We start from the raw sequence: 16743 nt of genomic DNA, 5'->3' as shown, positions 1-16743 counted from the left end.
CAGCAGCCCTGCCCTCGGATAGGTGCCCGGCCGTGAACCCGTCCCCACTGTCCCTGCCCCAGCTGTCTAGTCCTCGTTCTACCCCCAAACAAGGTCCAGAGGAACGGCAGAGGCTGGACAGCAGAGGCTCTGGAAGGCTGATGGCACTTCAGGCCACCCTGGGCCATCCTCCTCATGGTACGTCTCTCCTAGAGTCCCTGCGGCATGTCCACAGAAGGATGGAAAGCCCCATGACCCTCTGCACACAGGTGATACTCTTTCCCAAAAGAGCACAAGCAATAGAAAAGCAGGCAAGAGGCAATGAGCTTACCTTGCTGGAAAACATCTGCCAGGAGGAAAGAAAAACAGGAGGAAAAAGGGAGAGAGAAAGGAGAAAAAAATTAATAACTGTGTTGCAAGTGACAGTGATGAGCATGATAGCTAACATACACTGACTGTGTATGACTCTTGTACAGTATTTCCTCTACTCAGAGGCAATGGTTAAAAGCTTGAGCTCTGGAAGGGAATTACGTGGGTTTAAATCCTGGCTCGATGGTTACTAACCCTGTGGCTTACAGATTCCTAAACCACAAATACATTTGCATTGGAAAGATTAAACAAACTGTGTCCTATGTTTTAAAGTCTTAGATTGGTGCCCAGGACATTGTAAACAAAAGCTGCCAGTTGCTATTCATGTTAATATTATTATTTTCACTACAACCCTGTGAGGCAAGGTGCAATATTATCCTTACTTTATAGATAGGGAAACTGAGCTTCTAGATGGTTGAGAAACTGATCCGAGACCACAGAGGAATAAACAATGAGCTCAGGATTGAACTCAAATCTGTCTTGATTCCACAAACCATCTTCTTGCCTACTACCAAGCTGCCAGGCTGGTTTATAAACAACAACAGAAGTGACAATGGCACACAACAGGATAAACAGAGGAAAGGCCCATGACTCTACTAAAGTTCCATATTTAAATCATAATAAGTAGGAAATCTGTATGAATTCGCCACTAATAACTCACAACTAATAACACCAGGTCTTCATATTAAACCTGAAGTCAAAATCTGTGACAAGTTGAAAAAAATACTAATTCACCTTTTTCAACAAATATTTGAGAGGCTATTATATGCCAAGCACTAGGTCTGGCATCTAAAAACACACATATTAGCAAAAAGCACAAATTAACAAGCACTGGCTAACGCCCGCCAACAGTAACCACTAGGCATACTTCTGGGCTCTGGGCTCACTCACTTCAGTCATGTTCAGCTCTTTGTGACCAAAGCCCACCAGGCTCCTCTCTCCATGAGATTCTCTAGGCGAGAAAATTGGAGTGGGCTGCCATGGCCTCCTCCTGCAGGGGATCTTCCCGACCCAGGGATTGAACCCACATCTCCTGCATTGCAGGCAGGTTCTTTACCTGTTGAGCCAACAGGCTTTATCTAAATGGATTAATCCAGTATGAATTTGTTCTGTCTGCCTTCTTTCCTCTACAGTGATTGTGGGAGTCATCCATGCTGTGGCATGTAGTAGGTCATTCATTCTCACTGCTAGGTAGTATTCTACTGGGTGATTTGGGTTATTTTTTTTTCCATTTATTTTTATTAGTTGGAGGCTAATTACTTTACAATATTGTAGTGGTTTTTGCCATATATTGACATGAATCAGCCATGGATTTACATGTATTCCCCATCCCGATCCCCCCTCCCACCTCCCTCTCCACCTGTTCCCTCTGGGTCTTCCCAGTGCACCAGGCCCGAGCACTTGTCTCATGCATCCCACCTGGGCTGATGATCTGTTTCACCCTTGATAATATACATGTTTTGATGCTGTTCTCTCGAAACATCCCACCCTCGCCTTCTCCCACAGAGTCCAAAAGTCTGTTCTGAACATCTGTGTCTCTTTTTCTGTTTTGCATATAGGGTTATCATTATCATCTTTCTAAATTCCATATTTATGTGATGTGTTAGTATACTGTATTGGTCTTTATCTTTCTGGCTTACTTCACTCTGTATGATGGGCTCCAGTTTCATCCATCTCATTAGAACTGACTCAAATGAATTCTTTTTAATGGCTGAATAATATTCCATGGTGTATATGTACCACAGCTTCCTTATCCATTCATCTGCTGATGGGCATCTAGGTTGCTTCCATGGCCTGGCTATTATAAACAGTGCTGCAATGAACACTGAGGTGCACATGTCTCTTTCAGATCTGGTTTCCTCAGTGTGTATGCCCAGAAGTGGGATTGCTGGGTCATATGGCAGTTCTGTTTCCAGTTTTTTAAGAAATCTCCACACTGTTCTCCATAGCTGCTGTACTAGTTTGCATTCCCACCAACAGTGTAAGAGGGTTCCCTTTTCTCCACACCCTCTCCAGCACTTATTGCTTGTAGACTTTTGGATAGCAGCCATCCTGACTGGCGTGTAATGGTACCTCATTGTGGTTTTGATTTGCATTTCTCTGATAATGAGTGATGTTGAGCATCTTTTCATGTGTTTGTTAGCCATCTGTATGTCTTCTTTGGAGAAATGTCTGTTTAGTTCTTTGGCCCATTTTTTGATTGGGTCATTTATTTTTCTGGAATTGAGTTACAGGAGTTGCTTGTATATTTTTGAGATTAATCCTTTGTCTGTTGCTTCATTTGCTATTATTTTCTCCCAATCTGAAGGCTGTCTTTTCACCTTGCTTATAGTTTCCTTTGTTGTGCAAAAGCTTTTAAGTTTCATTAGGTCCCATTTGTTTAGTTTTGCTTTTATTTCCAATATTCTGGGAGGTGGGTCATAGAGGATCTTACTGTGATTTATGTCAGAGAGTGTTTTGCCTATGTTCTCTTCTAGGAGTTTTATAGTTTCTGGGCTATTTAGATCTTTAATCCATTTTGAGTTTATTTTTGTATATGGTGTTAGAAAGTGTTCTAGTTTCATTCTTTTACAAGTGGTTGACCAGTTTTCCCAGCACCACTTGTTAAAGAGGTTGTCTTTTTTCCATTTATATTCTTGCCTCCTTTGTCAAAGATAAGGTGTCCATAGGTTCGTGGATTTATCTCTGGGCTTTCTATTCTGTTCCACTGATGTATATTTCTGTCTTTGTGCCAGTACCATACTGTCTTGATGACTGTGGCTTTGTAGTATAGTCTGAAGTTAGGCAGGTTGATTCCTCCAGATCCATTCTTCTTTCTCAAGATTACTTTGGCTATTCGAGGTTTTTTGTATTTCCATGCAAATTGTGAAATTATTTGTTCTAGTTCTGTGAAAAATACCATTGGTATCTTGATAGGGATTGCATTGAATCTATAGATTGCTTTGGGTATCTACTGGGTGATTTTATGATTTTATCATAATTTATTTCTCCATCCTAATGAGGATGGATATTTGGATTATTTCTGAAGACAACTGTTGGGCAATTACCCACTGTGATGTTTTGTCCCTATCTTTTGGTGAACATGAATGCATAGGTCAGGTACATTTTTCAAGACTTTTGTTTTTTGATGTGGACAATTTTTAAAGTCTTACTGAATCTGTTACAATATTGCTTATGTTTATGCTTTGGGTTTTTTGGCCACAAGGTATGTGGGATCTTAGTTTCCTGACCAGGGATCGAACCTTTACCCCTTGCATTAGAAGGTGAAGTATTAACACTAGACTGCCAGGGAAGCCCCTGCAAGGTACTTTTTGACATCAGGCTCACCCTGCTTCTACAGACTCCCAATCACCCCCAAAACACTCCTGTCTGGTCCTACTTTCTCAACCAGTAATTTAAAGATGGAGGATAGCACTGGCAAGAATACAGACACCACCATGTAGATGTAAGCCAGTTCCTGCCCTGATCATGGGGTTGTGCCATACTGTCGTGTCCGACTCTTTGCAACCCTATGGATTGTAGCCTGCCAGGCTCCTCTGTCCATGGAGATTCTCCAGGCAAGAACACTGGAGTGGGTTGTCATGCCCTCCTCCAAGGGATCTTCCCAACCCAGGGATCAAACCAGGATCTCCCGAACTGCAGGTAGAATCTTTACCATCTGAGCCAACACGGGGTTGTAAATAGGTACAAAACTTCTACAAGACAGTTTGACAGTATGTATGGAAAAGTTAAATATACATCCTTAACCTAACAACACCACTGCTAGGAATGTCATCTAATGAAATATGTAAAGGTCTTCAAATACCTAAAGTCTACAAAGATGTTCATTACAGCATTGTGTATAAAGGACAAAGAACAGAGATTGCCTATTTGCCTGTCAATAGAGAACCAAATCAAAAACAATACATCCATACAATGGATTATGGTTCAGCCATTTAAAATGGTGGATGATTTTTACTATTTTTGAGCAAAGAAATCAGACAGTAACACGGAACATGTATCCTGAGCCTGTGTATGTGCATGTATGGGTGTATATCTCTAGAGATCTATGATGATGGCCACAGAAATGTTAACCTTCAGGTAATTGCATCTGAGATCATTTTAAATATTACATAAGAATTTCTGTATTATTTTAAATTTAACAATGAACATGCCCTATATTTACAATCTGAATTTAAAATTTATCTGATCTTAAAAACTAAATGAGAATTATATCATCAACATCTATATTTGCTGTCAGTCTTCAGCTAAAACATCAGCACCCACAAGGTCACAAAGAACCAAGGGGCCACAAATGGTGTGGATAACCATGTACTTAATGGGTTAAACAGACTGCAAGGAGAGAAGAACGGTGAGAACAGTTTTCATTCCAGGTTCCTCTGCCCATGGAAATCTCCAGGCAAGAATACTGGAGTGGATTGCTAGTCACTTCTCCAGGGGATCTTCCTGACCCAAGGATCAAACCTGGGTCTCCTGCATTGCAGGCAGATTCTGAGCCACCAGGGAAACCCCCACTGGGGCACATGTGCCCTCATAAGGGGTGTCACTCACTTGCAATACACACGCTCCCCAGGGCATACCTAGGCCAGTGGCTATAGGATAGATGAGACCAACACAGGCTTACAACTCCCAGGGAGTTGGCTAAATCACCACCCCTTCTCTCACACTCAGGAAAGCCAACTGGAATGTAAATGGGCCAGACTGGTGCCATTACAGGAAAACTTAAACCCTGCTTTAATTTATACATGCCATACATTACTCTCTAACCTCAGTAATTCATCACTGGCCCAAGTTCTGACATGGCAGTGTATACAAAGCTACTCAGCCCCCATGCTCTGATGGTCCAGAGACCGTGAGAAGGGCCGTGTGCAGCTCCCTAAATTACCACAGTCACGTGGTAACTGCACCCTCTGCAATGCACAGTCTGAACCACCCACCCTCTGACCAGCCTGCACACCTGGAGAAGCCTTCCTCCTCCCCCTTCAAATGGCACAGCCACTGTGACGTTTCTCAGAGTCTACCCCTGCAGAGAAGGAAGTCGCTCTTTCCGCCTCTGTGCTCCCAGAGTAACTTGTACATGTTGCAATTAGAGCTCATACTATAATTAGTTATTTATGAAGACCACGTGCTCCTGAGAACAAGAGCTATGTGTCTGGATGGCCTTTGTGGATCCTAACTGCCTGGCGTGGTGTGTTCCCACACAGGAGGGAAGGGCAGGGGGCTGGTCTCTCTCAACACTCGTCTGCTACCACCCCCTTGTTTTACAGATGAAGAAACTGAGTCCCACAGAAGGAAGCGATCTCTCCCAAGATCACACATGGTGTCCGTGAAAGGTTGAGCCAGGACGACATGAGATTCATTTAACCTTAATGAAGCACAAAATCATCCCTATTAGTAGCAAAGTACAAATTAGAGAATTATCATTCTCCTTTAATGAATACAGACAAAAATTTCCAACATTGAAAACATCAATGAAATGAGATTAGCCTTTCAAATACGGATCCAGCCTCGACATCCGTCCAGAAGCTTCAACCTCCTCTCCATGGCTTTCAGTACTGATCTGAATTACTGGAAAGTATCAGTGGGCAGGGAGGGAGGAAATTCAGGCAGAGATTCAGGAATTAGAGACCTTATTCGTTCCAATCCCACTGTATATTTCATGGTTTAACAGACAAACCTACATAGAGTACTATTCCTATCTTTTATCCCAGAAAACTCTCCTGATTTTCATATAAGCTACTTCAGATTCTTTTTAAATCCACTTCTCAGCTTCATTTACATTTTGCACCTTTTTATTCAAATGTAAATTTTAATAAACACTAGTATAAATATTACAACAATTTTGCACATGAGTTATCTTGTAATTTACACTCCAAATTTATGTCTTTTGTACTCTATGACATAAATCATTCCATTCTTAGCATTACTTAGCTCTTTGCTCTGAATAATAACTGTCTGGGTACCCTCTTTAAAATTTCACTTTTCCAGACGGAAGCAGCCATCCAGGCTCATGTTCAAATGATTCATGGACAGAAGAATGGAAAATAAGTGAGAAGAAGGTAGATTCTGTGCCATTTTACACCCGCCAAAACTGCAGACCTCAGAGGACATCAGCCATAGAAATACCTTTTGTCATCTTCTATTCTGGTGCACGTGTCCACTACCCCCAACCCAAAAGGATTAGTCACTTATAAGGATTAAACAGCCTCAAACTTGGAGAGCAATCATCTCCTTCCAGTCTAACCAACCACTGAGAATTATTTGGGAGTCAATCACTTACAACCTTTGAACCAAGCTGACCTGAAGAGATTTTAACACTCATGCCATGGTGTTGGGGAGGTTAAGTCCGATGATTTACACAAACATTTCTTCATCCCCCATCCGCAGCAACAGAGAATGACTGAGAATAAGACTTTGTGCCATCTTCTCTGCTCCCCCAGGAACTGGAAATCACACAAGTAAGGAGTTGGGAGTTTCCAATGCCCAGCCTAGCCACAGTCAGGTTGAACCCAAAGGACACCAGGGACACTTGTGCAGAGGAAATGAACTCCTCCAGACAAAGCTCTGCTCATACTCACTTCCCAAGGGAAAAAACCTCAACCCCAATCATTTACGTCAACAAAGAAAAGCCTGTTCTCCGACACCACCCCCACCAGAGCCATTCTGGTCCTATAGATAGATGAAAGGGCATCTATAAATTGGCGATTCAGATGTAGGAAGAAGCAAGTAAGAACGAAAGAACTCAGATTTGCCTTTCTTGGCCTCAATGTCCACTTTCTTCTGTTAGGAATGAGCATCAGGGATATTTGCCCACCTCCCCCATAGCTACTGAGAGATTCACACCCCAGAGATCTTTAATGCACTGAGTCCTCCAGAGACAGGAGCCATAAAAAGACCAGATTATTTATTATTATTAATAAGTTATGGCAATTAGGCTGGGTGATTCCTAAACGTTGCTGATTAAAAACTTGCCTGAGTGCTACTCATCCACATGGCTCGTGTTTACCTCTATTAAAAATGATTTAACCACACTCTGGGTGAACCCTTCTCTTGTGCCTGGGTTAATAATTAGCGGTGCACAGAGCCGCGCGGGTTAAGTGAGTTGGATCTCCTTTATTTATCTATTGCTTTGTTTTATGAGGAGAACTAGATGGCAGTCTTATTGCCCATTCAGTCTGCTAGGAATAATTTACTATTTCAATCCATAGCTCAGCTCATAACTATGGTTAGAGAAATCCTCACTATTATTACAGTATCACATCTAGCCCACATCCCACAGCATTAAAGATATGCCAAACAGTGAAAGTGTGCCTGACTTCCGTAAGACTGGGGGAAGTAAAGTTACTAGCCCTCAAACAATGTGATCATACTACTCTCTGAATTTTGCTTTCTTTTCTAAGTTAAATTATATATGAGGGGAGTTTAGTTTCTTGAAAATGCCTGTACTTAACTCCCATTTAAGAAGTCTCACCTGGGGAGAGAGCTGTCTTGTGAGTCCTCCTGTGGTTTGAACTACAGAAAGAAAATTCTCTTTCAAGTACCACTCTCTTTCAAACGCCATTACAGTAAAGCCCCGTAAATGCTACTGGGACCTAACTAACCAGGAGCAAAAGAAGGGATGTAGGGAGCAGTTGGAATGAACACCACTTCGTTGGATGGGGTCAAGTTCACCATTAACCAAAGTCAATTTCAAGATGAGCAGAGCTGCCCCCTCGCGAAGTTTCAAAAACCAGCAAGCTCTATGCACAGATATTGAAGAGTTTTCTAGAATTCAGTCTGTATACTTCTGTAAATCTCTGTAAATGAACTGAAATTATTTATTTTCAAGGTTGACAAGTGGGGCTCACCAAAGTCTCCTCAGCACTCCAGAACAGTTCAGCTTCAAATTGAAGAAGTCTAGGTCCAAAAATGGCAGGTGATCTTCCCAGGGAAAGCAGGGTTAACACCTTCTCTCCTAAATACAGTCCAGTGTCGGGTCTCTGCATGATGGTGGCCACTTGAACCCATGACCTAAGATTGGGTCCCCAGCCCCTCACCAGGTGGAAACTCAAAGTGAAGCTTCTTGTAGCCTATGTTCTGACTTGTAAAATCAGCTGATAGAGATAAGCTTTTATACTACCATAGAAGTATCATGAGGGTCAAATTAGCTCATTTAATCAGCATGCAGCTCATAGACTTCAAAGTCACATAATACCAGGTTCAAATACTTGCTGGTCTACCATCCTAGCTATCTTGGGCAACTATTCAACCTCTTTGAGTCTCAGTTTCTATATGTAAAAAATGAAAATAAAATTTCTTTCAAACTTCATAAGGACAACCCAGATCATATATGTAAAGCACTTTTAGCACATGGAGCTGGCTTACGGTAGACATTCAGTAACTGACTTTAATGTTGGTATAACAATAAGCAACAGAATAGGGCAGTAGGGTAGCAAAGAGCTCAGGTCCTGAAGTCAGAACTGGTTTCATGTCTCACGGTGTGATCTTAGGCAAATTACTTAACCTCCCAAAACCGTGTTTTTCTTATCAGCAACATGCAGATAATAAAAATAGCTAATTTTTGTGCTGTCTCATAAATTGCTTTGGAGATTAAACGAGGTAAAGCATACAAAGTGCACAGTGACTAATATTTAGATAGACTTCTATAACTTGTAGCATTATTAGCCAACAAACACTTATTGATTGTCTACTATTTGAAAATAATCATCATTTGTGACTTGTATGTAGGGAATGTGCTTAGGTACTCAGTCATGTCTGACTCCTTGCGACCCTATGGACTGTAGCCCACCAGGCTCCTCTGTCCATGGGATTCTCTAGGCAAGAATACTGGAATGGGTAGCCATTCCCATCTCCAGGAGATCTTATCTGAAAATAATCACCAGTTGTGACTTGTACAGGACTGTAAAATATCATAAGAGGAAAATCCATTAAAATTAAATGATCATTTTAATTCCTTCTTGTCATCATGTAGCTACGTGCCATTAAGAGATTCTAAGGCAATTATTAAATATTATTTTATGAATCAATTATTTTTAATCTTTAAGATCAGAGATCCATTGCCATCCTATCTCCAAACACCAGTTTTACGGGGTTGGAATGAGCACCAGATGTTCCAAAAATCCAGAGCCTGGCCTTCATTTCTGGCACCACTCACCCATCTGGCATTGCCTGTGCCGTTATGTCTCAAGGCCACCAGGGAACGGGCTCACCCATCCCTGCCCTAAGGTGTGAGGAGTGCAGGTCCAGGGTTTAAAAAAGTTAAGACTGCACGTGGCAGCTGAACTGAGAACCACTCTGCTCAGGACAGTGGGGTTTGATGAAGAATTTGCCTGGAAAGGGTTCTGCTGCTCATCAAATAAATTAGTAAAAGTTTGAACACAACAAACCACTTAAGTGGAACCCCTTCCTGTCCGAGTGCAGGTCTGTGCTCTCTTGGAGTCCAGCCAGAGCCCCTGCCTGGCCTCGATGGCACCACACAGGGGCCGTGATTAGTTTTCTGTGTCTCCAAAGCCAGACAGCACAGACAGCTCAGGCAGCCACGTGGCCACAGAACTCATCTCCCTGCCCCTCCTGCTTCCCCAGGGGTACCCAGGCAGCTTTCCACTGCCCAGAGCCCGGTGAGTCTTGGTCATTAAGGACCAACTGCAAGGCCTCACTCCCCACCTCCTGCCCTCTGTGCCAAATACTAAGTTGTTCTTTAACTTGTATGATCTATATCATCACTCTCTCCTTTTTATTCTCTGTCCCATTCTGGATGCGGGCCAGGGAAAGTTCTATTGTTTTCCTTGCTCTTGGCTCCCATCACCTTTAACCATGTTAGAAATGAAGACCCCCCTCCTCCGCCTGTCACTGTTATTAAGAAAAAAATTGCAAAAGCCCCAAAGTCTCTTCCTGCTCCATTTCCTCTGGAATGTGCGACCAGCATCAATCTGAGGCTCTGTACTTGTGACCCATCAGCTGGCGCTGAGTTGGGGAGGCAGTGCACGGGCTGCAAGCTAGTTAAGTCCCTAACATTTTTATGACACTCTATCCCGAGTATATCTCATTCCTAGCACAGAAGGATAAAGCTCTTAACTACTGAAAGAACATAAAAAAATAGATTTAGGAATAATACTTTTTATGATTGCATTCTGTATACTGTGAAAGTTATGTTCAAATCTGCTAGTACTTTATGGAGCTGATAAACTAGAACAGTATGGCTTCCCAGCTAACAGGGTATTTTATATCCATTTAAAATGTTTTCTCTTAAATTGAATTACTTTTTGAGTAATTATAATAAGACTAATCTAGGCCTAATGAATTCATGTACAAATACTTTAGACTGCATTATTAAAACCTCTGTGATATGAAACTATATTAAACTCCATCCCTCTAGCAACCAGGGCTTTGCTTTGAAAAGCACAGCATATATGACTTTCTCTGAATTATTTTAAATCAGCTAGCTGGGAAATCATAAGAAACCACATTAATAGCTGAAACCAAGGAAGACGCTGACAAACAATATTGTTCTAACTTCCCTAAATTTATTTCAGCATTAATTAGGAGTCACAGAAAATATTTTTATTAAGCACCAACATGTATAAAGAGCTGAAGAATTGGTTCATCTTGCAAAAGAAATCAAGTATAGCTATGATTAACAATGCCATAAAACCACTATGGGTAAAAAATAAAAAATACTAAAAGTGAGGGTGTGGGTATCACTCCTTATGTTCTAAAAAAATCTCCAAACTCAATAATCTAAATATCTGGATTCCAGTTCACACTATGGGACAAGCCATTTGCCTTCTCTGGGGTTCTGTTCCTCCATCTGCCAAGTGACTTGTATTAGATGATCTCTAAAGTCCCTTATGGTTCTTAAACATGATGGTTTTAAGTTTAAAATTACACACATTATATCAAATGGGCTTTATGGCATACAGCTTATCTGTCATCTCATTCACACTAAATTACATTCACAGAAAAAATTTCAATCCCTACAATTCACATACATCCACAAACATATCCATAATATGGCTGGTGATTTCAAATTTATTCCAAGATATTATCTTGATGGTAAAGTATTTTCCCCATTACAGATAAATTATAAACCATCTGAAACTTTTAAGGGTTATACTTCCTTGAATCAGTTTTTATCCCCTTCCACTCCCATCCAACATATAAAGATGCTTTCATCCCCATTTCAAAGCCAACTGATTAGTTTTATCATATGTGAATTCCTCAGGCAGGTCTGTGAGATCCGGGTTTTAATTTGATTGGTTACCCAGTCTCCTAAATCCAAACTAGATATTTACAAATGTCTAGCAGAATAATCTAGACAATTTTTCTTTGCCAGGTGATCATTACCAGAATGGACAACTTTTAAGTAAACGTAAGACAATGGCCATCATCATTATTCTGATGACTTGGCACAAATTACTGTCATAAGAGCTCCCGGGAGCCAGAAACAATTAAAGTCTGAGTTCAGAGAAGCTGCCCCAGCATCAAGCATTGTTGATGAGAATGATTTTGGAGTAAATGTTTCAGCAAATTGGCTCAAGTCTTCAAGGAGGAGGTTTGGCCACGTGATATTCACTAGCCTGACATCAGTTTCAGGAGATACAGATTCTGTCCTGGCTCTTCCATAAATCTCTGAATAAATGGGGCGATTCATCTAAGCTTTCTAGTTTCCAAAGGTTTAACTAGAGAGTCACCGCAATTCTTTCCTGCTCTAAAGTTCTATAGAGAACACAATTAGGATCTTTCAGTAGGACCCTCTGTGATACACTCAAACCCCACCTGTATGTCTTCTTAGTGCACAGATACACACTTAACAATTCTCTCTCTCTCCTTCTCACTAAGCTGAAAGCACTATGATTCCAGGGATGTTTTGTCCACTGATGTGTCCAAATCCAGGGAAGAATATCAGCGCACAGCTGGCCTTTTTAGGCATGCTGCAGATTATGGGTTCGCAAAGAGACAGACACAACTTGGCGACTGAACAATAACAATAACTAATGTGTTTTCAAAGCTTCTCATGTATCAGGCACTATTTTAAGTGTATGACAGACTTTGCTTTAATCCTCTCAATCACCATAAGAGGTAGTTATAACTACAAGCAGATAAGGAAACAGACTCAGAGAAGGTAATAATTAAAGTTGCCAAAAGTCACAAGGAAGAAAGTGATCTGTGATTCAACCCAAGCAGCCTGGGCTCAGAGACCTAACTCTTAACCACTAAGCTACGCTGTCTCTCAATGATTGCCCAGTTGGTAGATGTGTAGACAGATGATTAAGCAAACATACCACATTCTTGGGGCTTCCCAAGTGGCCCCAGTGGTAAAGAACCTGCTTGCCAATCCATAAGACATAAGAGATGTGGGTTCGATCCCTGGGTTGGGGAGAGCATGGCAACCCACTCCAGTATCCTTGCCTGGAGAATCCCATGGACAGAGGAGCCTGGCAGGCTATAGTCCAGAGGGTCACATAGAGTGGGACACAATTGAAGCAACTTAGCATGCATTCTTTCCAAGCCCCCCACACCCAGGAGTTAATTTGAGCCATGCACATAATATTTTTAATACCATAATCCCTGTATGTCTAGAATTCTAACCGTTATTATCTGTGAATCTGGGGTCCAATTGCAGAAACCACCTAGACGCACCTTTACATTTTTAAAATTTTACAAATTCTCTTTTAAAAAAATGCAACTATCTCACTAGGTTTATGGCAACAGCTAAGGCAAGGTAGGGCATGGGGAGAGGATGCAGACCTGAATGAAAACAGGAGAATTCCAAGAGGAGGATCACGAAAAGGAGACAACACAAGGACACATGGCGGAGTTACAAAGATGTGTGCAGCTGCCCCTGATCCAGCTGTCATCTTACCAGGATTCATGGAAAGGAGGGTGTGACAGGTGGTGAGAGGTGGTGGGAGGGAAATAATGGAGGTAACTGGTAAGTCAGTGCAGGTAATATGTATGCGGGCTCCAGAGTCAAGAGTGCTTGAGTTTTGATCCCAGCTCTGCCACTGGCCAAGTTAGAAGCCCTCTCTCCATCTCAGCATCTCCACCTGATACGGTGGGAGTGACAGAGGCTGTTGTCAGGATTAAAGGATATTAAGCTCCTGAAGACTCAACACAGGGCCTGACACAAAGAAGGCACTTACTGGAAGCAGGTAATCTGGACAGAGACTTGGGAGAAATTGAGTTTCAGGGTATCATTAAGATCAACGAAGTTCTTTGGCACCCCAGCCATTATGCCTATATTGGGATGAATAAAATGTACTTGCGTGGATTCTAAAATCAAACAACCAGACGCCAGTAAAATATCACAGTCTACTCCCCAGGTCCACCACCCTCCAGCATGGAGAAATGCTGCTGAGGGCAATGGGGCAGGGAGAGATATAGAAAACATCTTTAGCAGGGGAGCACTCACTCTCTCCTAGTCACAGGTGTGCTCTGGAAGCAAGATCAATGCTTATCACAAGAAAAACGTTAAACCCTACAAGTATTACCCCCACACTCAACATCACATAAGTGCTAGTATTTTTCATGGGTAACTTGGAGCAAGTAATCAAAGGTGAACTCTAGATGCATCATGAATCGGTCAGAGCACAGGTCTTTCTTGGGGAAGGCAGTACGTTTTTAAAGTCACCCACTCATAGGTTTGGGAGCAAATGCAACTCTTATCACCACCCCCGCCCCCCCCCGCCCCCCCCCCCCGGCATCCACATCAGTCACAGCTGGGCGTGGCAGGACCTCAGGCTGCGCTGGGCTCTTCTACCATGAAGTCAAGCAGATCAGAGGGACAGAGAGGAGTGCTGAGGACATCTTACAAACAACCTCTGTAGCTGTAAATGTCCATCCTTGTGAAGAAGAGTCAGCAGGCAGTAAATGTGCTTACCACAGATCGTACCCCACTGAGCACCTCTGCAAAAGGTGCTCATTTAAACCTATATGATATTATTCACCTAATCACAAAGTCACAAAATGTAAATGTCATTTTCATGAAGGACTTTTGTGGCTGGCTTGCCCTGATAAAAGGGATTCCAGCATCTCACAGAGCTTAAGAAATTGTTATATATACATATATAAAAATACTGTAACATATATTGCATACATAACATACACATTGTACATAATATGCATCTATAACATAATAAGGCTTTCTAGGTGGCTCAGTGGTAAAGAAACTGCCTGTAAATGCAGGAGACATAAGAGATATGGGTTCGATCCCTGGGTCTGGAAGATGTCCTAAAGTAGGAAATGACAACCCACTCCAGGATTCTTGCCTGAGAGATCTCATGGACAGAGGAGCCTAGCAGGCTACCATGGGGTCGCAAAGAGGTGGACACAACTGAATAGTGAGCACAAGCATGATAACATAATAAAAATATATACATATACAATATAATAAATATGATATACACACAAGGATAATATAATACACAATATATAAAAATTATGTAATAGAAGAAAACATCACATTATTACTCTTCAAGTCCAGAGGGCTAGATTCTAGTTCTAGCTCTGTTCCTAACTGGTTATAGTTAGTAGCTTAGCTTCTCTTGGGCTCCACCTCAGTTTCCTCATCTGTAATTGAGAATAAACTCTGCTTTAACTATTTCTTTGAGGAAAATATAAGAAAGTATATGTGATCACCTTCAGAAAAAAAACTTAAAATTCTTGAGAGTTTTTTATTGTCCACCAGAGCTAACACACTATAATGAGCACTTAATGGACCCCAAAGAAGCTAAAATCCAGACCTCAGAGTCAAAGAGCTTATGATGATAAGGAGAGTGAGATACACTCAAGAAAAAGGTGCTAAATTTTACACAAGGAGGAAAACAGCACAGTGAGGAAAAGAGATACTTCAAGGTTGGGACTCTGAGCAGTCTTCATGGACCGGGTACAATCTAAGCCAGATCCTGAAGGGCAGTCCTAAACAAACCCAACACTTATGACCCTCAATTCTAAGGACTTTTCTTAAATATTCCACATAATGCTCCCCAAAACTCAAAGAAGTAACTATCCTTCTTATTCCCATTTAACCAATCAGGTTAATTTGTCAAAGACCCCACAGGCAAGCTGATTGTAGGGCCCTTCCTCACCACTGCACCTCTTAGGACTCAAAACATGAAAACGAGAGAAAAGGGACCGGCAAGATAAGTGAGTCAGAAAACATTCCAGTATTTACCCGCTGGAAGAATGAATATTATTAAGATACTAATTCTCCCCAAATTGAGCTACATATGGAACACAATCCTAATAGCAATTCCACCAGACTTCTGGTGGGAAATGATAAGCCAGTTGTACAATTTATAGGAAATATAAGAATCTAGAGTAATCAAAATAATCCTGAAAAAGAAAGTCAGAGGACTGACACTACTTGACCTCAAAACATATAATAAAGCTATAATAATCAAGACAGAGTGTTGCTAACATTTGGATAGACAAACAGATCAATGGAGCAAAATAGTTAAGTCCAGAAACAGACCTACAGCTTTACAATCATGTGATTTCTAACAAAGGAGTCAATGCAATCCAGTGAGGAAAAGCAAGTCTCTTCAACAAATGGTACCTGAACATCCATATAGAGAATAACAAATTTAGACCCTTACTTCACTCCATACACAAAAAAATTCATAAGTCATAGACCTGCAGATAAATGCTAAAACTGCAACATTTCTAGGGAAAAAAAAAAAAAAAACAGCAAAATACTCCAGTGACTTACAAGTAGGTAAATTCATCTACAACTCACTAATAGAAAGACAACCTGTTACTCAAATGGGCAAAATATCTGAACAGACAGTTCACAAGGGAAGATATACAAATGACCAATAAGCACACAAAAACTGTCCAACATCATTAGTCATAAAGAAAATGCAAATTAAAACCACAATAACATATCACTATACACTTACCAGGATGGCTAAAGTTAAAGAGATTCACAAAACCATATGTCAGTGAGGATAAATAACAGCTAAAACTCTCCTTCATTGTTAGGAGGGATGTAAAACCGCACTACTTTGGGAATAGGTCTAGCAATTTCTTATAAAACTAAAAATACACCTACACCATGATCCTGCAGTTTTGCTTCTAGGTACTTACTTAAGACAAATGAAAACAAATTCCTCAAAAACAACTTGTATGTAAATCTTCAAAACAGTTAGAAATAGTCCAGGTGTCCATCAACAGAACGGATAAATAACCATAAGTACAACATATTCATCAAACAGAACACTACTCAACAATGTAAAGGAACATAAATAGTAATAATACACAATATGAATGAATCTCATTAATACTAGGCTGAGTGGAAGAGGCCTTACACAAAAAGAGCACATACTGTACAGTTTCATTAATGTGAAATTCTAGAAAAGGAAAATCAATCTAGGGTGGAAAAAAATGGCAATACTC

The 16743-nt window shown here is 41.1% G+C and overlaps 1 protein-coding gene across 5 annotated transcripts in view; it reads right to left on the bottom strand.

The window, feature by feature from the left end:
* GFRA1 (GDNF family receptor alpha 1) overlaps positions 1 to 16743 on the bottom strand; it is a 224351-nt gene that overhangs the window by 158860 nt on the left and 48748 nt on the right. For 4 of the 5 annotated variants that reach the window (XM_043476412.1, XM_043476408.1, XM_043476410.1 and 1 more), the window contains one exon: positions 311 to 325. The exons of the other annotated variant lie outside the window; for it this stretch is intronic. In XM_043476412.1, the coding sequence (XP_043332347.1) occupies positions 311 to 325 (15 nt within the window). The remainder of the gene's footprint in view (positions 1 to 310; positions 326 to 16743) is intronic. 5 annotated transcript variants of the gene reach the window in all.

The sequence above is a fragment of the Cervus canadensis genome, chromosome 8 (assembly GCF_019320065.1).
Source record: "Cervus canadensis isolate Bull #8, Minnesota chromosome 8, ASM1932006v1, whole genome shotgun sequence".
Taxonomy (NCBI): domain Eukaryota; kingdom Metazoa; phylum Chordata; class Mammalia; order Artiodactyla; family Cervidae; genus Cervus; species Cervus canadensis.
This window is presented reverse-complemented; position numbering and strand designations above follow the sequence as displayed.